This window comes from Xenopus laevis, chromosome 4S, assembly GCF_017654675.1.
Source record: "Xenopus laevis strain J_2021 chromosome 4S, Xenopus_laevis_v10.1, whole genome shotgun sequence".
Classification (NCBI taxonomy): Eukaryota; Metazoa; Chordata; class Amphibia; order Anura; family Pipidae; genus Xenopus; species Xenopus laevis.
In genome coordinates, this window is record NC_054378.1 from 71,627,036 (window position 1) to 71,653,274 (window position 26,239).

Consider the following 26,239-nt stretch of genomic DNA (forward strand, 5'->3'; position numbering starts at 1 on the left):
GTACAGTGTGCTCTTTGCCAATTGGGTGCTTGAGTTAGGGGGCAGTCGGAGATGGATCTTAGATCTTAGATAGGCAAGGGGTGGGATTAGCCAATGGGAATTGGGTAGATAGCACGGACTCTAATATTACTAAATGAGTTCCTGGTTCTGCCTTCTGTTCCCACCCATATACCTGCATTGAATGTGCACTAACAAATGGGAACATTAAACTTCAGTTTTATAAAAACAGTGAAAAATAAAAAATGGAAAGCTATTGCAAAAAAGTCCTTATTTCTGGTGAACAATCTGAACTGTATAAAGCAGTTGGAAGGTAAACAACCCCAGCACGGCTAATATATTCATTTAAGGACAAAGGTAAATGGGTTCAATTTTGATGCTTGGTCCTCTTTCAGGATTGCCTGAAAGTGCTTACCTAAAAAATCTTAATTAGCATGATTTTAGGCAAGAGATTCAATTAGGTATATTATAAAAAAAACAAATACAAATAAAACAAAATTGAAGATACTCTGAGAGAGCAATGGTTGAGTGGGTTTGTGGGTGTACCAGTAGACTGAACTCTATAAAGCATGAGGAGATATTTTTTTCAGACAACTACAGCTCATGCAACATTTGAAGTTTCAGAACAGATTTAGATAAACAGTAATGAAACACCTATGGACTAGCCATAGGACAGAGAAACACTGCCTGCTTGCATTGGACACAGCTTTCCACAGAGATGGTGCTTGTCTCTCATTAGGAGGTGTGATCAGTGTCTTTGGTCTGCTCAACAGCAGACAGTACATTGACAAGTCTCACATGGACCTAAAGAGGAAAGGAACACTGTGGATGCACCTAAGTCAGCTCAAGGCTTAGAAGTGGCACTCCTGGATGCTTATCTCTCCAGCAGTCCTCTTCTAATGTGCCACAACATGCTTCTAAATATAGAGAGCTGTTTGCAGTCACCACCAGGATTTGTTAGTAATTATTTTCACAGTGTCACAGTGCTGTCACTCTCTTGGAGAGACGGAACCTGCCTCGGGCTGCCTACAAGAGAGAATGAGCCTAGAAAAGAAACTGCTTGATTCACAGAGGTTCTCTGCATCCACCTTTTCAACCCTACTCTGCTTTGTCGTTTGAACTAGACTTTTTCAGCTTGTAATTTTATTTATTTATTATCTAAGTGAACATACTTGTATCCGGCTACCAAGAGCTACATAATTCTCTTATTAATTAGCAGTTTACACAGCCATGCACCTTAATTCATATTCCCAAATTCACAAAAATCCTTTTACATTTTTAATTTGTTAATTGCCTGCAGCAAGACAATGCACCTATTTCTGAAAGGTCTGTCACACAGCAACCATCTATCTAATAAATCCAAACAAACTTTCAGTTACATATTTACCCTGACTTGGTTAAAATTTGAACATTCATAATTTCTCATAGTTAAAAAATAGTTAAAAAAAATTACTAGCAAATTTTGAGCTAGTCCTTGCGCTATAGCTTTTGACACCATCACCTGGAAACATATTTCTAATATTAAAGGATTTAGGGTGGGAATGACAAGCATGTACAGCTGACCAAAAAAGGCTACTTAAAAGGATACTGTCATGGGAAAACGTGTTTTTTTAAAAACGCATCAGTTAACAGTGCTGCTCCAGCAGAATTCTGCACTGAAATCCATTTTTCAAAAGAGCAAACAGATTTTGTTATATTCAATTTTGAAATCTGACATGGGGCTAGACATATTGTCAATTTCCCAGCTGCCTCCAGTCATGTGACTTGTGCTCTGATAAACTTCAATCACTCTTTACTGCTGTACTGCAAGTTGGAGCGATATCACCCCCCCCAGCAGCCTAACAACAGAACAATGGGAAGGTAACGAGATAGCAGCTCCCTAACACAAGATAACAGCTCCATGGAAGATCTAAGAACAGCACTTAAAGGACCAGTAACATCAAAAAAATTTTTTCAAAAATTCGTTAGTATACAATGAAAAAATAACACCAAGACAAATTAAAGTTTAAAATAGCAAAGCCTTTATTAAGAAATAACTTACATAAACTCCACTTCCTGTCCTCTTCAGAAACGGCGAAAAGGCGACCATCCATTCTGCGGCGCTTGACTTCTCCTCCCTGGCTATTCACTGACAGCCATCTCATTCTCCAGCTTTTCTTCATCCTCGCAGGAGCAGCAGTAGGAATGCAATGTCGGCGGGCTCCCCATTGGATTCACGAGGGGTGCAGGAAAGTAGAGGAGGGCAGTGCGTCCATTCCTGCCTTGAAGAACCAGTGCCGATACCTACTCCTCCTCCTGCGCTTCTGCTGCCGCAGGGTGTGTATTCAGCGTGGTATATTAGCATGGAGTTCAGAAGCAGCCAGGAGAGGGGCCACATGAAGGGTCATGGAGCACTGAGCAGCTAACTCCGGGTTCGTCGCAACAGAGCCATCTGGTCGGTTATGTACAGATCCGGGAAGAAAGGGATGTTCCTGGCCCACAGCGCTGAACAGTAACCGGCCGCCAGCTCGCAGATGTCCACAGCGCTGAACAGTAACCGGCCGGTATCTATATAGTATGTGTTTGCGATATTTCCCAGCCCTGGCTGCACATTTCCTCTTGTATCTCTTTGTCAGCGGTACAGCGAGGTAGGATGCCCCCGATCCAGCCGAACCCAGGCCAATGTTCTCAATGCCCATGATGTTGTTGGGCTGTATGCATTGGCTTCCATAGCGGGACGTGGGGTAGGGCTCGGCCCGCAGCAGCAGAGAGATGTATCTGGACAGGTAGCAGTGGCCGTTCAAAGGGTCGCCGTTGGTGAGAGTGTATTAGCCTGGGTTCGGCTGGGTCGGAGGCATCCTACCTCGCTGTACCGCTGACAAAAACAAAGAGATAGAAGAGGAAATGTGCAGCCAGGGCTGGGAAATATCGCAAACACATACTATATAGATACCGGCCGGTTACTGTTCAGCGCTGTGGACATCTGCGAGCTGGCGGCCGGTTACTGTTCAGCGCTCTGGACATCTGCGAGCTGGCGGCCGGTTACTGTTCAGAGGTGTGGACATCTGCGAGCTGGCGGCCGGTTACTGTTCAGCGTTGTGGGCCAGGAACATCCCTTTCTTCCCGGATCTGCACATAACCGACCAGGTGGCTCTGTTGCGACGAACCCGGAGTTAGCTGCTCAGTGCTCCATGCCCCTTCATGTGGCCCCTCTCCTGGCTGCTTCTGAACTCCATGCTAATATACCACGCTGAATACACACCCTGCGGCAGCAGAAGCGCAGGAGGAGGAGTAGGTATCGGCACCGGTTCTTCAAGGCAGGAATGGACGCACTGCCCTCCTCTACTTTCCTGCACCCCTCGTGAATCCAATGGGGAGCCTGCCGACATTGCATTCCTACTGCTGCTCCTGCGAGGATGAAGAAAAGCTGGAGAATGAGATGGCTGCAGAGGACACGCTGTCAGTGAATAGCCAAGGAGGAGAAGTCAAGCGCCGCAGAATGGATGGTCGCCTTTTCGCCGTTTCTGAAGAGGACAGGAAGTGGAGTTTATGTAAGTTATTTCTTAATAAAGGCTTTGCTATTTTAAACTTTAATTTGTCTTGGTGTTTTTCGTTGTATACTAACGAATTTTTGAATTTTTTTTTTTTAAGTTACTGACCTTTAATAGTAAAAGCCAAGTCCCACTGAGACTGATTCAGTTACATTAAGTAGGAGAAATAACAGCCTGCCAGAAAGTAATTCCATCCTAAAGTGCAGACACAAGTCACATGACTGGGGCAGCTGGGAAACTGACAAAATGTCTAGCCCCATGTCAGATTTCAAAATTGAATAAAAAAAAAATCTGTTTGCTCTTTTGAGAAATGGATTTCAGTGCATGTTTTTCCATGACAGTATCCCTTTAAGAACCTTCTATAAGTATACACTGTGCACAGAGTAAACTCTACTGTAGAAAAGATCACATGATTTGTTTCCAGTTCCCCATTTAAGCTTAAGTTCTAGAGAGTATAGGGAGCCTGATGTCTGAAGGCAGCATTGCAGCTCTTGGAATATAGATGGCAGAATAAACAGGTATGGGACCTTTTATCCAGAATGTTCGGGACCTGGTATTTTTCCGGATAACAGATCTTTCCGTAATTTGGATCTTCATACCTTAAGTCTACTAGAAAATCATGTAAACATTAAAGGGATACTGTCATGGGAAAACATGTTTTTTTCAAAATACATCCATTAGTAGTGCTGCTCAGCACTATTAACTGATGCCAGTACACCAGAGCAGGGCCAGACTGGGAGTAAAAATCAGCCCTGGCAAAAAAAACAAAGCAGCCCACATAAAAATGCATTTAAAATGTTGTTTAAAATTTCATGCAAACGAAAAAATCTTAAAAATGTCAGTTTAAAAGACAAATTCGAAGAAGTGGAGAGGTTTGTGAATATGGCAAATTTCCAGATTTGTCTTAATATCACCACTTTTGTGAATTCCCCCTTTAAAATAAATAAATAAATAAAATTACACCCTAGAAGTAGTACATAGGAACAGATTTATCAAAGATCAGTTTTGTTTTTACTGGAGCTAATTCTCACTTATGAAAACTTATGACTTTTGAACATCTCTAGTTTTAACCTGTTTCAACCATTTTTTTTAATACCAAAAGGTACAAAAATTTCCAAGAATTCTCCAGATTCTTGATTTGTCTTAGTTGACATAGTTAAAAAAAGTCAGTGAAAAGTTTTCATGGCTACAGGGAAAAGTCCTTAAACCGGAGAAGAAAAATCCACTATTTTTTTTTTTCAATTTAATAACTAATATTTATTTGACAACTATTACATTGCAAATTTGTATTGTTCTTAGTTCATTTTAAAGGCCTGCCTAAAGGTGGTATTTTATGTGATGCAAAAATAATGAACTTTCAGTAAAAGCTTTATTACAAACCTTGCACACTAGGACAAATCTGAGATTAAATTCATGCAAATGTGAAATTGTTCACACAAAACCAAAACTCTTCGAATTGCATACTCCCATTAACTGCTTTTATGTCCCCTCAAATAGGAATTAAATAAACTGGAGAAACCAACACCCAAGAAGGATCCTCTACTGCCTCTTATCAGCACACATGATTATCTTCGTTTTGTGGAAAGTTTTAGAAGTTATGCATAAAATACTTTTATTTTATTTATGGTTTTAAAATTTCAAATTCTATTTATAATATTTGGGGAAAAGTCACCCAGGACTAGCAAACAGCACTTTGCAAGCATATGACAATTCCTTCCTTTCAGCTCTAAAATCAGTCAAACAGTATGGACACTAAACTCCTTGCTCATTCTAAAATAATAAAATACAAAAATGTAAAAATAACCAATTGAGCTATGTTGATGGTGCAGTTCATTAGAGCTGGTTGACAGCAGATTGAGATCCCACTCAGTCTTTTTTTTCCAGTTCCCTGCTGTCATGTTTCCACTTCATGCGCAGTGATATTTAAGGCTGATGTGCGGCTTATAGACTTGTTGTATTGGGACAAGTTAAAGTAAATAAATTCTGAAGGTAAAGGAAGGAGCAGGGCTCCTTGTCACCTTATCTTCTTCTCTGCCACCCTTTTTAGTAATAAGCTCCATCTTATTATGCATCTGGTGTCCTTATTATATATTTGATAAAATGCTGTCATTATAGATGGTAAATATGTGTACACTGAATAACAGTATGATGAAGTGTGTGAAAATGTTGGTTGCAATTATATTTGGTCTAAAAATAAAAATGTAGTGTATGATGAACAAATAACTCAATATTAAACTTATTCTGATTGGTCATTAGAAGCCATTCAGTTCTAGGTTACTGTGTGGGGATACAACGTAAATGGAATGTGTGTCAAATTAAATGAGAATCGTTTGCAGATTTTTAACAAAGAAACTGTTAAATGTAAGGGTTTAAGGGGAAAGTTAAAAAAACCCAAAACAAAACCTACTGTTACCCCCAAACGGAGTGCAGGCCCACACCTATGGTTGAGGATAATGTATTTTGGCAACAGGTGCCCTTTAAACGTTTAACTTCAGTCTTGGTAAACCATTGAAAAATAAAAGATGTAAAGCAATTTTAAAAAGTGTTTTTCTGGTAAACAAAAGCAACTGAACTGGAATAAGTGTTTGGAAGGTGAACATCCCCTTTAAATATGGGAAATGTGTGTGACAATTTCTTTGCAGGAAGATACCTGAAGATACCTGAGGACAGCCCTGTACATATTCACTGTTAGCATAAAACTCTCCTTAATAAAAATGCTCTATATAATATGACAAAACCATTACCTATGCTCTCTATTGTTCTTTAAAATGACTCCTAACTTCATGGAAATTTCAAACCTTTTCAATAACCCTAATTATGTTTTGAGATTGCAAATGTACAACCATACATTTACACACATCACACATTTCAAATAAAAGTAATTGTGTTTGTTGTATAATAGTTTTTATAATAGGTATGGAGGGGTGTGTGTGTATGGATGCTGGGTTTTCATTTGGAGGGGTTGAACTTGATGGACTTTTTTTTCAAGCCGATTTAACTATGTAACTATGTAAACATTTAAATATTTTAATTTTCAAATTAGTTTTTTTTTTTTTACCTAATTTGACCTAATCTTTTGTGGAGGATACCTAAAATGTCTTTTCACAAAATTTCATTTTATTTTTTAAATTGTACTAAGTTTTTAGCTGTGTGATAGTATAAATTATGTATTTTCAGCTCTTTGCATTGTTAATTTACAGCAAATAATTTATTATTTATTAATTCATTTAGCTTTTTTCTTTGATTCTCTTGTTTTAAGGGTGCATCAGATATTATTTCTGGTCATATTTGTTATATTTTGCATAGATAAGAATGTGAGTCCTGAAGTAAACTTATTATTATTGGCTGATTATTATTGGTAGAGAAAATGCAAATAAATAAAACAAAAGCTATAATTGCATTCAGCTAAGAAGACACAAGTGAAGACAAATTCAAGCTAAGCTATACAGATTCACACAGTGCATTTATGTCTCCCTAGGGAATTTTATTGAGGTTGAAATCAGTCTTATAAATATCTGCATTGTCTACATGTTTTTGCCTGCCCCTGTCACCCACTGCATATCTTTATTTTATAACCAGTGCAGGATCTGTTCTAAAAGTACCTAGGCTGACCCCATCCTTTTGTCTCTTGACTGCCTGAACCCGGCAGCAGATGGACATTAACCTAGTTTGATTAGTTGGGAGACGGCAGCATTAATTTTTGATACACTGGGACCACCTGAGAGATGAAATTCAATTACGACATGTTTCCTTACTGCCTCTCCATTTGCTCCTCCACCCCACCTCGCTTTTCCTCACTCCTCTACCCATTTAGATTAATTAATTTATTATTTATTTATATCATAGTAGAGACTAGCAGAACCTGTTAGGATGCAAAACCCCTATTTCCACCAATGACCCCCAGGATAATTAGGGTTAAATTGATAAGTTATCACCCCTCTGACATGTTTTATCAGCTTCTGTTTGCAGGAGAGGATACAATACAAAAGGGGAAGAGTAATTTGTGCTTGACTGTCACTCTCCAGCCCCAGATAAAGGTGTTACAATTTAGATAACACGTTCAGTGTTATCTTTACCATTGTTGTTCAATTAGTTTTCTCCCCCTCTTTTCCCTCACTCCCTTGTTCTCTTCACATCCTCGGTTGTATTTCACCTCATGCCATCTCATGATAATGATGCCCTGTTTAGTGTGAGAGAAGATATGGAAGACCGTTTAGCTGCTTTCTAGCACCATTCATCATTACACCAGCACAGTGCTCACTTAAGGAAAGTGATAAGGAGTTGTATGCATTTATCACTGAAATCCAATGTTCTCTCTTCCAGCTGGAATAATAGCTGCTTTAAAAATGTACATTTACAGCCTTGTCTCCACATTTTCTGATATCTTTTAGATTTAATAAATTATTTGGCAACTTTGTGCCTGACTTCTTTGAAAAAACAATTGTAAGGGAAGTAAGAATTTGTCACCAATTTCATTACAGTCCTTTTTGGCACCAAACTGTTGTTCCTATTACAATATAATATATTTAGATATTGCAACCACCTTAGGACAGAAACAGTCTTTCCCTGCCCTGGAACGTGCCACAATAAAGAAAGATATTGTTCTTTGTTTAAACAGTATTCAGGTAAATGTGGTTTTGCATAGTTTAAATGGTGAGCATCATAAAAAAAACAGGTTATACTTAACTTTCTTTTTTTATTTATTCTAACAGGCTGCCAGGACAGTGTGAATATTTAGGACTGCAGGTTGCAGATTACTTCAAGCAGTGGATTAATCTGAAAAAGGTACTTTCTTCACAACATCCCTTTTGTCTTCTAATGCATTTGTCCTCGGGTGATTTTCACTGTTATTATTTGTATAGAAATTAAGTGGGATTCCGCAACCACCCGATTTCCTGGGGCTTGACAAGCTTCCAGTACCCTCCCTTTTACCCATTTAATTGGGGGTCCATGCCATGTATTCTAATGTTTTATCTAAAAGATTACTGTGTGTGAATGAATTTCTCCCTTGACAGAACTGGTATTTACCGGTATAACTAAGTGAAACAGAATCATAGGTTGCATTAAAGGGGTTGTTTACCTTTCAAATAGCGATGCACCAAATCCACTATTTTGGATTCGGCCGAACCCCCGAATCCTTCGTGAAAGATTCGGTCGAATCCGAATCCTAATTTGCATATGCAAATTAGGGATGGGAAGGGGAAATTTTTTTTACTTCCTTGTTTTGTGACAAAAAGTCACGCGATTTCCCTCCTCGCCCCTAATTTGCATATGCAAATTCGGTTCGGCCGGGAAGAAGGATTCGGCCGAATCCGAATCCTGCTGAAAAAGGCCAAATCCTGGCTGAATCCCGAACCGAATCCTGGATTCAGTGTATCCCTACTTTCAAACACTTTTTTCAGATTGTTCCCCAGAAATAAAGACTTCTTTCAATTACTTTTCAACACAGCGCTGCGAAATGTGTTTGCGCTATATGAATACATGGTACAAGTATAGGATCCCTTATCCAGAAACCCAATATCCAGAAAGCTCCGAATTACGGAATGGCTGTCTCCCATAGACTCCATTTTATCCAAAATTATCCAAATTGTTAAAAATTATTTTCTTTTTCTCTGTAATAATAAAACAGTAGCTTGTACTTGATCCCAACTAAGATATAATTAATCCTAATTGGAAGGAAAAGCAGCCTATTGGGTTTATTTATTGTTTAAATTAATTTCTAGTAGACTTAAGGCATGAAGACCAAAATTACGGAAAGATCCGTTATCCGGAAAACCCCAGGTCCCGAGCATTCTGGATAACAGGTCCCATACCTGTAATACAAATAGAAGAGGGGGACGGTGGTCAGTACAATTTTCCAAACGATTTGTGTCCGATTCCTTAATGGTTGCTCTATGCTGCAACTGCTACAAAGATCCAAGTATAGAGGAAGGAAAAGAAACTCCAGCAGTGTTACTGCAAACAACTTTTTATTTTGGGCAGTGGTAAACACCCATACCTGTAATAATAATGATAATTTATTTTTTGCTGTTTTTTCAAAATCTAAGATTAAAGGGAACTCTGGCTTCCAAACCAAAATTTGATAGAGGCCCACATAACACAGAAACCTCTAATATATCCATCACAGTTACCTGTTTCTTCAAAAAGTATGAATATATGCCATTTTCTATGCCGAAATCCAGCTGTTTAACAGTTCTTTCTGCATCATTTGAAATCCTGGCAGGGAAGGATGGACTAAAACACTGATTGTAACAACTTCTCCACGGCTTACAGACAGCATGCAGGAACTACATAACCCAAAATGCATTGCACTGTGATATTCCTTTCCTTCTTGAAATCATGTGTGCAGGGAATTGTGAGGTTTGGAAGATGCAGGCCGAGAACAGCTGGCTGTTGATACAAAGTAACAGTAGTCAGCCAGCTCAGCAAAGTAGTCACACAGATCATCAGAAGAGCAGAGGGCTAGGCTTAGGGAACTGTCAGAAATCATGAAAAGTCTGCATATTTTTAACATGATATGTATTGCAAACTAGGTGTTGAAGGTGAAAAACCCCTTTAATAGGGTGTACATTTTCAAGTTTTGAATAAATTGCTCTGACTAGACAAGCAGAATGAAAAACACTAGGCCTTATTTGCAAAGCTGAAAACTGTGCAGAAAGTGCCACAATTTGCCAATTTTTTTCACTTTGCTACGTTTGCTGTCTGCAAACAGCTGCAGGCATCTATGATTTGAAACAGAGCTGTGGCATGGCCTTTAGAGCCAGCATTAGTCCGTGCAGGATCCAAGAGCGGTTGATGTAGCAGGCTTGCTGATATCCCTTCTCCCCCTACCTGCTACTGCTTTCCATGTCATTCAGATGCACATGGTAGGGAGTGGCAAGGCACATAGCTCACATAGCTCAGGTTGGCAAAATACAGTTTTTAACGGGTGGCAGGCCAAACTCTGCCCACAGCCTGCAGTGTTAGTGGGCCCCCAATTTGTCCACTGACCACCTGTGAATGACTTATTCATACATCTGTTTGCCTTATCCCCTCGTGACTTTTTAGAGACGAGCAGGTCTCGGGGCAGGCTAGGGTTGGGAGCTGGTTGGCTTTTAGTTGAACCGCACATTGCCAGGATGTATTTTATAGATAAAAGAGATCACTCTACCTATTTTCTTTTAATCTCACATATGCTATGGATGCTAGATATTTTTTTTATTCATCAAATAAGATGTAGGTACTAGATTTGTCACTTCTTTAACACAATTGATGAAAAAAGTATTCTTTTACAAAGAAAGTGCTAAAAACATGTAGACTTACTTGACTTTATGCAATGTATCTGCAAGGAAAGCGGGGTTGTGTGCTGTCAGAGCAAATCTTTGAGCTGATTGCTGGCCTTTTGCAAATGCATTCTGAAAGCACAGTGAGGCATTGTGCAGTTCACTGACCATTACTCTTCGCCTTTTGAAGTTCAGTAAACTTTTGGTGAGCGGTTAGTAGCTTGTAGCTGGCAGACCAAGAAACCTAGGCTGTGACTTGGCTAATCAAGAGGTGGGTGCCAAGCCTTTGTATCTTTGTATCTTATTCCTCTGCCTTTAGGAGAAATTCATGCACATTCTTCAAATGTACAAAGCTACTGGGCATAGCCAGTAAAATTCCACAAATTATTCTAATCTAATGTGACATGCAATCACAAATGACAGATTTAATGTTTAAGTTGCCCTCTGTCTGTGCTGTGTAATTAGTGGTGTTTTTAGTAACGTTTTCTAACATACTTGAGAAAAGGATACATACCCCAGTAAATGAATTGAGTTAATAGCATGTTATACATTTTCTTAACATTATGGGGCATATTACTAAGGGACGAAGTGAATTCAAAGTGAATTTTCGAATTCAAAAACTTCAAATTTCTAAGTAATTTTTGGGTACTTCGACCATTGAATAGGCCGACTTCGATTCGAATTGAAAAAACGTTGAATATTAGACCATTCGAAAATCAAAGCCTATGATTAAGGGAAGGTGTTCCCGAAACGCGTAAGGCCTATGTATTTCCACAGTGCCCAGCAATAAAAAACCTGTTTTTCATCGGAGTGCCGTCCATCTGTTCGTGTATACATTCGAAAATCAAAGAACTGTCTTTAAAAAACTTTCGACACTTTGCCACCTTAAACCTGCTGAATTGCTATGTTAGCCTATGGGGACCTCCTAGAACCCATAGCCAACATTTGGCTAATTTTTTAAAAGTCGATCGATCGATTGAACGATTTTAATTAGATCGAAAACTGCTAAATTTAATTTTAAAAAAAACTTCGACTATCGATTTTTTTCAATTTATAAGTTTTAGCACTTCGAAATTCGACCCATAGTAAATGTGCCCCTATGTATTATACAAGTATGGGATCCATTATCTGGAAACCTGTTATCCGGAATGCTCCAAATTACAGAAAGGCCATCTCCCATAGACACCATTTTATCCAAATAATCCAAATTTTTAAAAATCATTTCCTTTTTATCTGTAATAATAAAACAGTACCTTGTTCTTGATTAAGATATAATTAATCCTTGCTAGAATCAGAACCAGCCTACTGTGTTTATTTAATGTTTGCAAGATTTTCTAGTAGACTCAAGGTATGAAGATCCAAATTATGGAAAGAACCATTATTCGGAAAGCCCCTGGTCCCAAACATTCTGGATAACAGGTCCCATACCTGTATATGTAATTACATTTTTGGAGGAACTTGATAATCAAGTTCATAGTAAACCGCAAATGGCATCTTACAGAGAAAATATGCATATTTTAAGAAGTTTAAAATGTAGTATTTATCTTTAGTTTGAACATCAGTGCTCAAATCATTATATAATTATTTAGTATTGATCAGTATATAAACAATCACTTAGGCTAGTGCCCCACAACCTTTAGATGGGCTTTCTTGACAAGCATCGTGATACCGTTTGCTGCAGTAGGGGGCTGGTAGCCCTTAGTTTAATTGTACATGTTTTCAACACTACACCACGAGTCAGAAGACAGAAGTGGTCAACTCTCCTTTTATCACTTCCCCTAGTAATTTATGGAACATTCAGTGCTTGAAGCAGACTTCTACTAAGAAATGCTCTTCTACCTGTTACTGCTGTGAGTCCATCTGTACTATGGGATGTGGAGACAAACGAGTGGGGTGACTGCTGTTTTCTGACTTATAGCAGAGGTGGTCAAGTCACTCTGCATTCCTCATTAATGCTGCATGTTGTATGTAAAGCTTTTCACTGGGTTAATGAGATTGGTCAATATTCTTTACAGTGGATGGCGCACAGATATTCTGAAAAGCAGAAAAACTTCACATTAGTAGTAAGCATTGAACATGAAATGAGCTAAAATATCTTGTTGGTTTTCTCTGGGTAACTGAACTGGAAGTCAGGTGTTTGCAAATAGACCCTAGTTTGTGCTGGACCCAGAGACCTTTATCTACGGAGTGATTTATTTTTATTTCTGGATAAACTAGAGTATGATATGGTATGACATCTTGTGTGTGTCGCAGTATTCATATCATCCACTATATTTGTTTTTGATCTTTGTAGGCTTTGTCTTGTGCAGTCTTACTCTTCTAAATTACAGGGATAATTCACCTAAAATTGCTTTTTAGGATGATGTGGACTTTGGCAGAGCTGTCAAAGCTCTGAATTACTTTTTTTTGTAATAATAAAACAGTACCTTGTACTTCATCTAAATGAAAATCTAATTAATCCTTATTGGAAGCAAATAGACCAGGGGGCAAAGTGTGTGATTACAACTCACCACAAGAAAACTCACCCATGTTCTATTCATTCCTATGGGATTTTTAGAATCGTATGTATCAATGGAGTTCAACATTTGATAAATATGCTTTTAAAGATCCCTTAGGAATCAATAGAAAGTGAGTGAGTTTTTCTGAAATTCACACTTTGATAAATCTGCTCCAACAGGTATGAAGATCTATGTTATGGAAAGATACCGTATCTGCCCCAGGTCCCCAAGCATTCTTGGTTCCATTCCTGTAGTTCATCTTCATGTTTTAGTTTGGAACCATTTAAGTCAGCCTGGATAAGTTCATAATTGAAACTGGAGAGCTGTGGAACATTTTTCCATAATTAAAATAACACAAACATTTACAAATAAAAATGAATTTCATATAGTTTCAGATATACAAATGTACATTTCAAGTTGAGCTGCTCGTTTAATCATGTGCTTCCATGTAATAGGAAGTTTGATCTCTATTTTTGTATTTAATGCAAAGCAACCAGACATTTATAAGAAGTATGGTGTATATATATATATATATATATAGTGAATAAAGTACCCCCTCTTGTAAAATATAAGGATATTATTAGTTACCGAGGAGTTTCATGACCATATAAAAACACGAGGCCGAAGGCCGAGTGTTTTTATACAGGTCATGGAACTCCGAGGTAACTTCTAATATCCTCATATTTTACAACTGGGGGTACTTTATTTATTATAATACACAAATTTTAGTAAGTCATGTGACAGAAATGACATCACTACTCACCGTTTATAACTGATGACATCACTACTCACCGTTTATAAGGATATAATTTACAGGATATTCATGGCTTTTGTGTATTATATATATATATATATATATATATATATATATATATATATATATATATATATATATATTACACAAAAGCCATGAATATCCTGAAAATTATATCCTTATAAACGGTGTCATCAGTTATAAACGAGTAGTGATGTCATTTTTGTCACATTTTTGTCACAGGCCTTCGGCCTCGTGCTTTTATATGGTCATGGAACTCCTTGTGACTTATAATATCCTTATAGTTTACAATAGGGGGTACTTTATTCACTATATATATATATATATATATATATATATATATATATATATATATATATATATATATATATACTGTAGATATCTATCAAAATTTTTAGCCCAACACTGTACAGAGCTTTTTGATGTTGTGGCTCCATGTGTTGTCATATTCCCCATATAATGTAAAATGTATTTACTAATGAATCACCCCACTCTTTACTGAATATTGCCTTGGCATGGAAAAGGGAAACTGCAAATGATTCTCTGTACGTTGAGGCAGCAGGCTTTATTAAGAAATGTTTATCAGATTTTGTGGCTTAGACATATTAATTAATAAGTCAAACTGAAATAACACCAAGTATGCATAACAACATGAAATTAATACACAATTACCAAGTACTTTGACATAATTAAGTAAGAGGATATTATTAAATTAATGTTTAATTGCAGTGTAAACATAATTACAGGTAATGAGTGAATAAGTATGTGATAAGAGAGTACATACTCTGTAGCTAGAGTGTAATTAGTAGTAGAAACATTGGAAATGAGACAATAGTTTCTCTGCTTCCTGTTAATTTTCAATTAGAGAGAAAGCCTTCACCCTAAAAATGTTCTTTTGCAATACACTTTTGGTCACAACCGTAAAATCCTGATCTCTCATAATGAGAAGACTGATTAAATTAATGAGGATGTGGGGGTTTATTTATTTTTGGCTTCCTTATTTGCTATTAGAAATTGGATCTTCCTCCTTTTCTCCTTTAAGTACGCCTTAGAGAAAAACTGAACTCTGAAATTTCTTTTCATTGTCTCCCTTCGTCTTGTTAACATGTGTTGCCTTTGGGGTAATCAGGGAAAAAATATTATCTCCTTTTACAATTACCGGGTTTTGGAATATTAAAATGTCTCACTGCATCGGCAGAGTTATTTTGATTGGTATTCTAACCTTTGACTAGACCATAAAGTGAGCGGCTCTTCAAGCCAATATTGCTGGGCTGAAATTTAATTCCGAAATGATTCCAGATAATAGGCAGACAGATAATATATGCATGAAGGATATTATGTTTGGGCTAAATGCAGCAGGGCCAGGGCTCAGGAGTTGAATAATAGCCCAGAGTGAGTTATAATCTGTAGGGTAGAAATACCTTACTGTCAAGTCTGGAATAGGAACCATTAAATCAAAAGAAAAGAAAAGGGAGGAGAAGAAAGCCAGAGGATAGAAATACATTGTCTAGTTAAACTATTTTTTTCCTTTGTTTTACTTACTCTTCAACTTGGGAATCTAAATACCTTACATACAGTATGTCCTAAGGATCAAGTGAGAAACAGTGACATTAAATAAATACCTCAACTCATAAAATCAGTATGTTCTTTATTTCCATGTGCTAGAGGCTATTTTTAACTCAACTTGAGTTTGCTTTGGGAACTAATTCTATCTTTTTTGTGGCATTACATATTAGTTGTGTAGTGATTAGTTTAGGATCTTAAATGTAAGCCAGACCCCACACACGCACACACACACACACGCACTCGTAGCCGCTTTCCCAATTGAAGTAATAGCAATAACTGGAGGCACTCAAGGGCATCAAGAAATAGTGAATTTATTGGAACTTCAATGAACACACACACACACACACTCTCTCTCACTCTCTCTCGCCTGGGTGCAGGTCCGATAAATTGTGTAGTATCATTGTCATGGAAATCCGCATTTGCTGGACTAAGTAATAATCCAGATCCTTTTTATTGTGGGGAGACTAACGTTTTGGTTACCTCCATAGCCTTTTACACACACACACACACACACCCCCTGCACTCCTAATCCAAACAATTGTGGGTGCAGGGTAAAAAAACTCAGCATACAGTTCTATATTAGAATAAACAATTCCTGGACCAGCAATTCCTTTTTTTAAAGATAAAGGTCTTAATGATGACCGAAACGTTGTATTTCTGTAATGTGTGTGTGAATAATAAATACCACATCACAAAGGGAGTTGTTTATTCCAATATAGAACTACACATTCTTTTGCAGCCAGTGTCATTTGGTGTAACATTTGCAGTTAGCACAGAGGAACTCCTGACTGGTGAATAGACCCCTTGCTCCCCTATTTCAAGTTTTAGCGTATATTGAGATACGTGTCTTCTGCTGATTTATATTGGAGAACACACACATATTAGGTATTAGCTACAGATTTCAAATGTACTTCTGTAGGGATATAATAAAGCTGTGTCTCTATGGCCTTTCTGATGATTTCTTTAATTCATGCTAGTGAACCCTGCATCGACATAAATAGGGTTGGCAGAGTTCTGACTTTTTTTTTATCATATTCAACGATGCACAGAATCAATTTCTATGTCTGTCCAAGGAAATTCTATAAATTGCTATTTAAGGTGGCACGAAGGTATTGATTCAAGACCCTGACCCTAGACCCTGCCTAACAGAGCTTTATGTATATTTATTTATTGGCTTGGTCTGTAATCATCTTGGGGTCTGTGTTTTAGTACTCTATTTTTCGATGTTCATTCTGTAAATCAAGAAGATGATTTTGTGAGCCATGCATGGCAAGATCTAATAATTTTCAAAAGTCTTGTTGATTTTTATGTGGGTTAAGGTTGTACAAAGCAAAAATTGTCTCTTTTAAGCCATGTTAGAAATAATGCTGAAGTCCTTTATGTATGAGACAGGCAGTGTAATGAACAGGTAGGTCATGTACCCAAAGGCTGAACATTTAAGTTGAGCAGTATTTAGATGTTAATGATACATTGTCTAGTGCCTAGTATATAATATTTTGAGCAGAGAAATATGACTGGCTGTGTTAAAAGGAATATCTACTCTGATGTGCTTTATTGGCTTCTGTAATGAGACATAAATCCTGTGTCCTGATTCAATCTGTTAATAATACAGTCCAACAAAGGGATCTGAGTTTTCCTTGCCTTACTTATTTTACCCTTTAATAAGAAAAAGGATGTGAAGCAATTACATCATCACTTTATTTATTAACTATTATAAAGAATTAGATTTCATATACTGGTATAGGATCCCTTATCCAGAAACCCGATATCCAGAAAGCTCCGAATTACGGAATGTCTGTCTCCCATAGACTCCATTTTATCCAAATAATCTAAATTTTTAAAAATTATTTCCTTTTTCTAAGATGTAATTAATCTTATTGGGTTTATTTAATGTTTAAATGAATTTCTATTAGACTTAAGGCATGAAAACCCAAATTACGGAAAGATACGTTATCCGGAAAACCCCAGGTCCCGAGCATTCTGGATAACAGGTCCCATACCTGCATATTGTCTGATAGTAGCATAATCCTACTTAAAGGGGATTAATACATTACAAAAGGATGACAATTAATAACTTTACAATTAATCTCTTTACTGTGCCATTTCCAGAGTGAATCTGTATTGTTGCTAGGGTAACGGATCCAGGCTACCCAGAAAGATTAATTATTACGATTCATTGCTTATACAGGTACTGTTATTTAATTAATTTTTGTTTTAACTTGTAAGGGGGAACCCTGGCCACCAGTGCTATTTTTTTTTTTCTATGGAGCCCCTGGTCACACATTGTATTTTTAACTTGTAAGGCAGGTCCTGGCCACCATTTTTTTTTCATTTTCTATGGGGCCCCAGACCAGCAATGTTTTTTTTTTTACCCTGGCCATCAAAGGGTTTTATAATTACTGCGGGGGAAGGCTGGCCATCTATGATATTTTTCTTAACGTTTATGGGGGCCCCTTACCACAATTTTTTTAACTTGTAGTGGGGGACACACTGGTAATGGGTTTGTAGTGCCCATGTTTGTGTGGCTTTTTTTTTTTTTACTGTGGTGTGGGGGGTGGGGCTATCGCAGGCCCAGGAGGCCCAGAAATTCTTGTACTTTATTTCTGAGGGTGGCCTGATTTTAGCACAGTCGTGGGAAAAAAAGCATTTATTGAATTTTCTGGGGCTTTTCTATTCCTTTAAATAAAAACAATTGTTTTCATTTAAAATAAGTAACCTCACAACAACCTTATTTTTTTAAATTAATTCTAAAATCAATGTATTTGCAAAAATGTACTTGGTTATTTAGCTTTAATTAGTATCCAGACAAACCCAGAAACAGCTATCAATGTGTAACTGCTCTGCAGTATTAACTCACTGCAGCATTCTTGTCCACAGTGCATTTGATTTTCATCCTTGTGAAAAAGAAAATCAGTCAAAAATAAGAATCTGTACATCAAAACGTTGTCCGGTTTAAAACATTGAGAAAACTGGATGGAAATCTAGCGAGTTGATGCAATACCTCTGCCCTGGCTTCTTAACTCCACCTACTTCATTGTGACTGTCTCTGATGTCAACACTGCTCCACCCCCAATGCTATCTGCCCTGCCCCTTTTGTTCAGGTTTAGCCACTGTGGCCACTTTAATAAGCGGCCAAAAGGGGCATCTGCTCAGGGCCCACTTGTTTGGGGGGCTCACTGACAAGATTTTTTTTATCCGCTCGGCACTCACCCCCCCCCCCCACTGGAGTGGTAGAAGCCAGGGCAGGAAAACTTTAGCACTCTTGTGTTTATGAAGACAGGAAGCAGTGCAGTGGTTCCCTGTGCTGGTCCACATGGCCCCGCCACCCTCCATCAGTGCCGTGCAGATAGCCCCAAAGGAATTTTGCCTCTCCCCCAGGCACCTACTCTGGATCCTATTCCTCCTTGGTGAGTGGCCGATCACTGCAGGGTTCGGGTCTGACAGTGTGGCACAGGAAGCACTGGAGTATTTATACATGAAATCTATGTGCCATCCTTATGAGTTCTGGGGTGTTTATACATGAATTAATCGGTGTGCCATCCTTATATGCATTCTGGGGGTATTTATACATGAAATAATCTATGTGCCATCCTTATATGCATTCTGGGGGTATTTATTACATGAAATAATCTCTGTGCCATTCTTATATGAGTTCTGGGGGTATTTATTACATTAAATAATCTATGTGCTATCCTTATATGAGTTCTGGGGGTATTTATACATGAAATAATCGATGTGCCATCCTTATATGCATTCTGGGGGTATTTATACATGAAATTATCACTGTGCCATGTTTATGTGAGTTCTGAGGGTATTTATACGTGAAATAATCTCTGTGCCATCCTTATATGAGTTCTGGGGCTATTTATACATGAAATAATCTCTGTGCCATCTCTGGAAGAATACACCAAATTGCTACTCATGCCACTGTTCATTTATGTATTCATATTTTATATATTCACTGGGTTGTGTTTAGGTAAAGTGTGTGTGTTTAGGGGGTGTGGCCAAAAAGTGGGCATGGCCTTTAAACATTTTGCTGTGCTGTGTTTGGCAGGATCGAGGGGTCCATCAGTTGGCTCTTAGCCTAGGGCCCACCAAGGGCTTAAAATGGCTCTGGCCACTAGCAAAGATGGCAGCCTTACATGGACATCAGCAAGAATAGTCAGGAGATAGAAAAACTATGATAGTTGCCACACTGGTTTAACCCACCTACAGCCCAACCTAAGTATTGGAGCAAGGAAAGGAAATCATGAAGTGCTATGATATGATGGCTATTCTTGGTAAAAACTCAAGTTTTATAGGTACTTCAGTCATAACCATTCAGTCTGTAACTGTCACATCAACGTACATAGCTCTGAGCTAAAATTTATAGGCATAATTTCTATAATTCATACATGTTACGTGCTGTGACTAGAGGTAGCCAGTGCAGTGATAAAAATACTTTTGTTTGCAGGGCTATTTATTATTGTTATTTGCTTGTCACATATAATCTGACTTTACGTTACATAGTTGAGAATAAAATATGCTCATAAAATATTTCTTATTCTAATCACGCTGTGACACCAGACTTTTGGCTTAAAGTACTTCATTTGTTGGTTTTATGGCTGAATAAAAAATATATGAGTACAAAATAGTCTTATATAGGGCGAGCAAGCACAGTCTGAAGTTCAAGTTGTAAGTTTAAGCCTATGCTATGACATCCACTGTGCTTTTTGATTAAAATGGAAATATATATAATCACAACTTATTATGTTATAATAAATATATTATTAGTGGTGAGCAAATCTGATTTTTTTTTGCCTCACCGAAAACACTCGGCATGCATGTAGACAGAAGCCTAATAAACTTTTGCCACATTTTGGTAAATCAAGCCTACTTATCCGGGCTGGAATTAGGGGTAGGCAAAAGAGGCACCTGCCTAGAGCACAACAATTGGGGGCTGCTGAGCAGGTACTTGTTAAAGGGTCTTCTGTTTGCTCCCCTCTGCAGCTCTCCCCTCCCTCCCCTCTATTGCTCTCCCCTTCCTAACCTACCCTCCCTCTGTCATTTTCTCCCCTGCCTCCCCTTTGCTGCTCTCTCCCCTCCCTTCCTTGTTACAGTACATTTAAGAGTAGATTCACGGTCACACATTCTCACACACAGTGTGTTGGTATTGCACAGGGAGCATGGTGGCCTGCTGGGTTGTCTAGGTTCCAATTCAATAAAAAGGGGCTCTAAGTTTTGGGCTCTAAGTTTTGGGCTCTAAGTTTTGGGCTCTAAGTTTTGGGCTCTAAGTCTTGGGCTCTGTTTCCCTGGAGCTGGGTGCCTTACGTCTGTGCATGGTATAAAGTATTCAAGAGGTTACTATGAAATTTTGGAGCACACTATTGAACCCAGCTGGATCTCTGCTTCAGACCATTGGACTTTTAGCAGGAAAAATGACTTAAAGGGCACCAATCATGACCAAAATAATTTACTTAGTAAATACACTATGTGAAAGTTCAAGAAATCCGAATTTTAAAACGGTTAGAATTGTTTGTATAATGTAAATGATCAGCTCACTATACCTTCGGCAAGATCTTCCCTATCTCCACTGCAGTTCTAGCTGAGGCAGCCATCTTGGATTTCACTGGCTCCTCCTACCTATATCTTCCCAGCCAACTGTAGCTCTGAAATTTCGCACATGCTCAGTTGAAATTCCTTGCTTGCTTATCAACCCTTCTAAGCTATTTTCAAATCAGCCAAACCTCTGTGTTAGCTGCTGTTCAGTAGTGCTGCCACCTGCTGGAAGTTAGTGTGTGCCCTTCATTTGCATAATGACTTTACCAGCAGGGGACAAGATAGGGAAATATCCTGATACTTCTAGTGGAGGAGTTTACTAAAACAAGGCATTCTGGGTAGAATACTCAAAGCAGTTTTACAATCTGAGCATGCTCCTGAAATTTGCAGTATGGCACAGTATAGCCTCCCTCAGTGAAAGAACCCATTTGACAAAGTAAGGGATTTTTTTTAAAACCTGCAGTTTTTTCAAAAAACTATATATGTAGTTTGATTAAACGTGTTTAGCTTGTACTGGTCAGATTGTTAATATGTTTTTGATTTTGGCTGTGATAGGTGCCCTTTAAGGATGCAAGCACACTCCATAAAGGATGCAACAATTGTAAAACCAACTTCTGAACTTCTTGAAAGTGGATAGCAATCCAAAGATTAATCCATAGACCAGAGATTATGTAACATCTTGCCTGGGTGTGAACTAGTGACCTGCTATTTTCAATGTTGTCTTCAGTACCTCTTCCCTATACGAGCAGTTAAAAAAAAAAAAGAAACATTCACTGGTGGCTAGGGTTGCCACCTTTTATTAAAATTCCCACCGGCCGGTGGAGGGGGCAGGAATAAAAGGATGGGCCCTGACGGCAAAGGGGGCAGGTCATATCAATAAAGAGGGTGGAGCGGTTGGCTGGGCAGATCGTGCTATCAAAGGGGGCGAAGCCTTGGCAGGTGTTTTACCAGCTAGGCCGGTTGGCAACACTACTGGTGGCCAGCCCCCCCCCCCAGACACACACAAGTTAAAAAAAAAAACAATTGGTGGTCAGGGCTTCAGACAGGAAATAACCAACCAACATAAGAAGGCTAATATTGTAAAAAATCATGAAATATATTAAATACCATCTGAAAAATTGCTTTGAATATGTCAATTTATACACTAAAAATTAATATTAAGGTGAACTTTACCTTTAAGAATTTACACACCGCTTTGCATACCATACCTTCCAACATTTGAAAGGTGTAAAGAGGGACATCAGCAGTGAATTATTTTGACCATGCTTGTTTTATGACCACACCCCTAATTACCATGTCCATTTACTAAATTTGGCAGATCAGGATAGTTTGGGAGTTTTAGGGCCATGTTTTATGTGCTATAACAGTTTTGCTAATGAAGCTGAAATTGTCAGTTTCTCCAAAAGACTTGCTTATCTTAAATTTTTACAATGGAACCTTTGCTTATCTTAACAAATATATTTTTTGGCTCTCTGCCAAAAAATCCTCATATTTTATTTAAGTTTCAGAAACTTTGTATCTTTTTCTGGCATCAGTGCAGGAGATCAAAGGACTTTTCAATGAGAAACCAGGACTGTGGGCTGAGCTGTCAAAATCGGGACTATCCCACAGAGAACGTGTCAGTTGGGAGGTATGGCACGTGGTTGCATTGTGTGAGAATTTACAGTTAAAATGGTTACTGCAGTCGGGACCCTTGGCCAAAGGGGTCCTGAGAGATGTACTAATGTGATTCCTAGAGGGGATGGACAGGGTGTTGACATAATGGCTGTGGCTGGGTGGATAATTGGCATGGTTAAGCCCCCCCCCCATTTAGGCACCTTTCATAGGCCCAGGTGAACAGTGGGTTTATAACTGAGATCCTGGAGGGCTCTGCTAACTCAGAAGTATGACTCTTCGTGGTGATCCTCTCAATAGATCTGATGCTTTGAACATTTCCAGGTTAAAGAAGAAGGAAAGGCTTTGTACTCTTGGGGGTGCCAAATGTTAGGCACCCCCAAGTGATTGTATTTACTTACCCGAAACCCTGGGCCGGTGCTCCTATCATCAGAAAACTGCACCGGCCCGGGGTTATACCAGTGAGCACCACAGAGCAACCTTTTTCCGTCTTCCTCTTTCTTTTATGCGGCTGCGCATGTGCAGTAGAACGAAAAGCTGATCTTTAACTAAAAAGTCAGCTATTTTCCCCGGGACATTTGAAAAAAGAAGAAGAGTATCGCTCTGTGGTGCTCACTGGAATTGTTGGATCACACTAAAATCGGTCGTTAAGGAGAGAAAAAACTTAACGTCTATGGTGAGCTTTAGGCATGGGATTTGTTATTCGGAAACCCATTATCTAGTAAGCTGTGACTTATGGGAAGGGTATACAGATTTAGCAAGTGATAGGATCCTTAGTCATTAGTAGCCTAGTAGGTTCAACCTTCAGAGTCAGGTAGCGACAGACCAAACTTTCACAAGTGTAGATAATAGTAGTACTCTGGAGAACAAATTGATTATAAAATGGTCATCTTTTTATTGAAATATACACAACATGTTTCAGATCCAAGATCCTTCTGCAGGTGATTATAACAAGGTATATTTAAGCACCTGAGGAAGGAGATCCAGGGATTCCTTACACAACCGTGTCCCCGTCAACCCTCTTCAGCCATACTTAGTTTTTTCACTGCCCACACAAGGACCAGGCACTCATTCCTTATAGTGGCATAAGCAACCTCTCTGTCCAGCAACTTTCGGCTTAAGTAAACTATGGGTTGCTTATTGCCTTTTTCATCCACTTGACTGAGCACTGCCCCAATGCCATAGGTGGATGCATCTGTTTGAACCGCAAAACGCTTATTATAATCTGGAGCCAGAACGGGGCCTTGATGAGGGCATTCTTATATAATTGGAATGCCACCTCATAAACCGGCGACCAAAAAATGGTGCACGGTAGCCTTTTCTTAGTCAAGTCGGTAAAGGGCTAGGGTACTGTAATGGGGTATGAATTTCCTATAGTATTCTGCTGTCCCTAGGAATGCCAGCACTTGTTGTGGGGTTAGGCCTCAACAAAGTAATTAAGTGTAAAAAACCCTTTAAACAAAATAAATGGATACCTTCTATTTTGTAGACATTAGAGTGGGTTATACAATTGGTAGATAGACATTCCTACTGCTGCTGTTTGCATCCGAAAAGTCTAAGAAAAAAAACCCATTAGTCTGCACTCCTGAAGGCACTTCCCTTTTATTCCCCCTATTTGCTTTTGTTTGTGATATACTGTCATTGTGTAATATGGTGATCCTACCCAGGAATAGCATTTATTACCTTTAAAGGGTAACAGCTTTATTTATTGCCATTGTTCTTTTATTAAATACATAAAGGATTTCAAGAAAGTAGAGGACAAATACATATTTAGCATAACCAAGCAGTAAAGTATGCCATTTCCAGTTGCTGGACCGTGGTAAGCTTATTGGCGGTGTGAAGCAATACAGATATATAGAAAGAATAAATGCTACTGAGAGCTGAAGTATTCAAGACTAATTCAGAGAAAATTATATGTACTTAAAGGGATGGTTCACCTTTGAGTCAACTTTTAGTATAATGTAGAGAGTTATAGTCTGAGACAATTTGCAATTGTTTTTCATTTTTATTAATTGTACTTTTTGACTTATTTAGCTTTTTATTCAGCAGATCTCCAGTTCAAATGACCCTAGCAACCATGCATTTTATCAAGAAACTGGAATATGAATAGAAGATGACCTGAATAGAAAGAATAGTAATAACAAGTAGCAATACATTTGTAACGTTACAGAGTATTTGTTTTTTAGATGGGGTCAGTGACCCCCATTTGAAAGCTGGAAAGAGTGAAATGAAATAATTTAAAAACTATACAAAATAAATAATGACATTCAATTGAAAGGTTGCTTAGAATTGTCCATTCTATAACATACTAAAAGTTAACGTTAAGGTGAACCACCCCTTTAAATGCTAATACACAGATTTTCAAAGCATGGCCTTCTTGCACCTTCTCACTGTGAGTGGTCGCGTCAACAACTGAACACTCATATCAGAACTGGTGGACTCGATAGTTTAATCAGTAAGCATTTGCTTCACCATTGCATTACCTTAAAGTAAACCGTGATGAAACAAAAGAGGTGTAGTATTATAAAGATGCCACACTGCATAAGGGTAAGGCCAGACGAGGAGATTCGGGGGAGATGTTGCCAATTTTGGGAGATTATTGAAAACGCATCGCCATGTGGGCATTAGCGCAGGCGATTTTGCGCTGTAGCCTATGGGGAAAAGACGCTGAGGCTTTTTGGGGAGATAGTCGCACAAAAGACGTGCCGATAAGTTGCCAGGCGACAAAATCACCTCGTCTGGCCTTACCCTAAAGGATAGCACTGTGAAAGCACTTCAAATAATTGCTAGTTAGATCTTCAGTGATGTATGATGCCCCCTTTTACACAGGTGACTATTTTCATGATTAGTGTTTTAATGAATTCTTAAAACTTGTTTAAATCGGTTGTTGTTGAAGAACCTTTTATTTTCTCTAGTATGCTAAACAAAAATGATTGCTACAAGCACTTACAGTATTATAGAAGTTCCAAGTTATACAGCAATACTATTAAAGGAAATCTATACCCGTGAATAATGTAGGTCTCCTTAAAAATATATTGCATGAAACAGCCTAATATGTAAACCTCTTCTTCATCTAAATAAACCATTTCCATAAAAATATACTTTTTTGTATACCAATGGGAAAAACCTATATAGAAAATCACTTTAATTACTAAATGACACTTTCATTCACGGTGCACACAATCAAACCAAAGCACTCATACTTGTTAGGTGTTATATGATTCTGTCAGAAAAATTGTAAAAAATTGCATATTTCCATAATATAAACAAATATAGTAGAAACATAATTTATTTTGTGCATGACGTTACAACTGATTTGGAAAAACCCATGTCTCTTGAACACGCCAATACCAAATATGTGTAGTTTTATGGACATTTGATTTGTATAGGTCAAAAAATCCCAGCAGGGTGGTACCACATTTCAAAAGCGCTGCTCTGGAAACCTGAATACTTCTGATT

At 38.3% G+C, this 26,239-nt stretch overlaps 1 protein-coding gene across 4 annotated transcripts in view; it reads left to right on the forward strand.

The window, feature by feature from the left end:
• eri3.S (ERI1 exoribonuclease family member 3 S homeolog) overlaps positions 1 to 26,239 on the forward strand; it is a 166,210-nt gene that overhangs the window by 32,612 nt on the left and 107,359 nt on the right. For all 4 annotated transcript variants that reach the window (XM_018260853.2, XM_018260852.2, XM_018260851.2 and 1 more), the window contains exon 6: positions 8,240 to 8,312. In XM_018260853.2, coding sequence (XP_018116342.1) covers positions 8,240 to 8,312 — 73 coding nt within the window. The remainder of the gene's footprint in view (positions 1 to 8,239; positions 8,313 to 26,239) is intronic.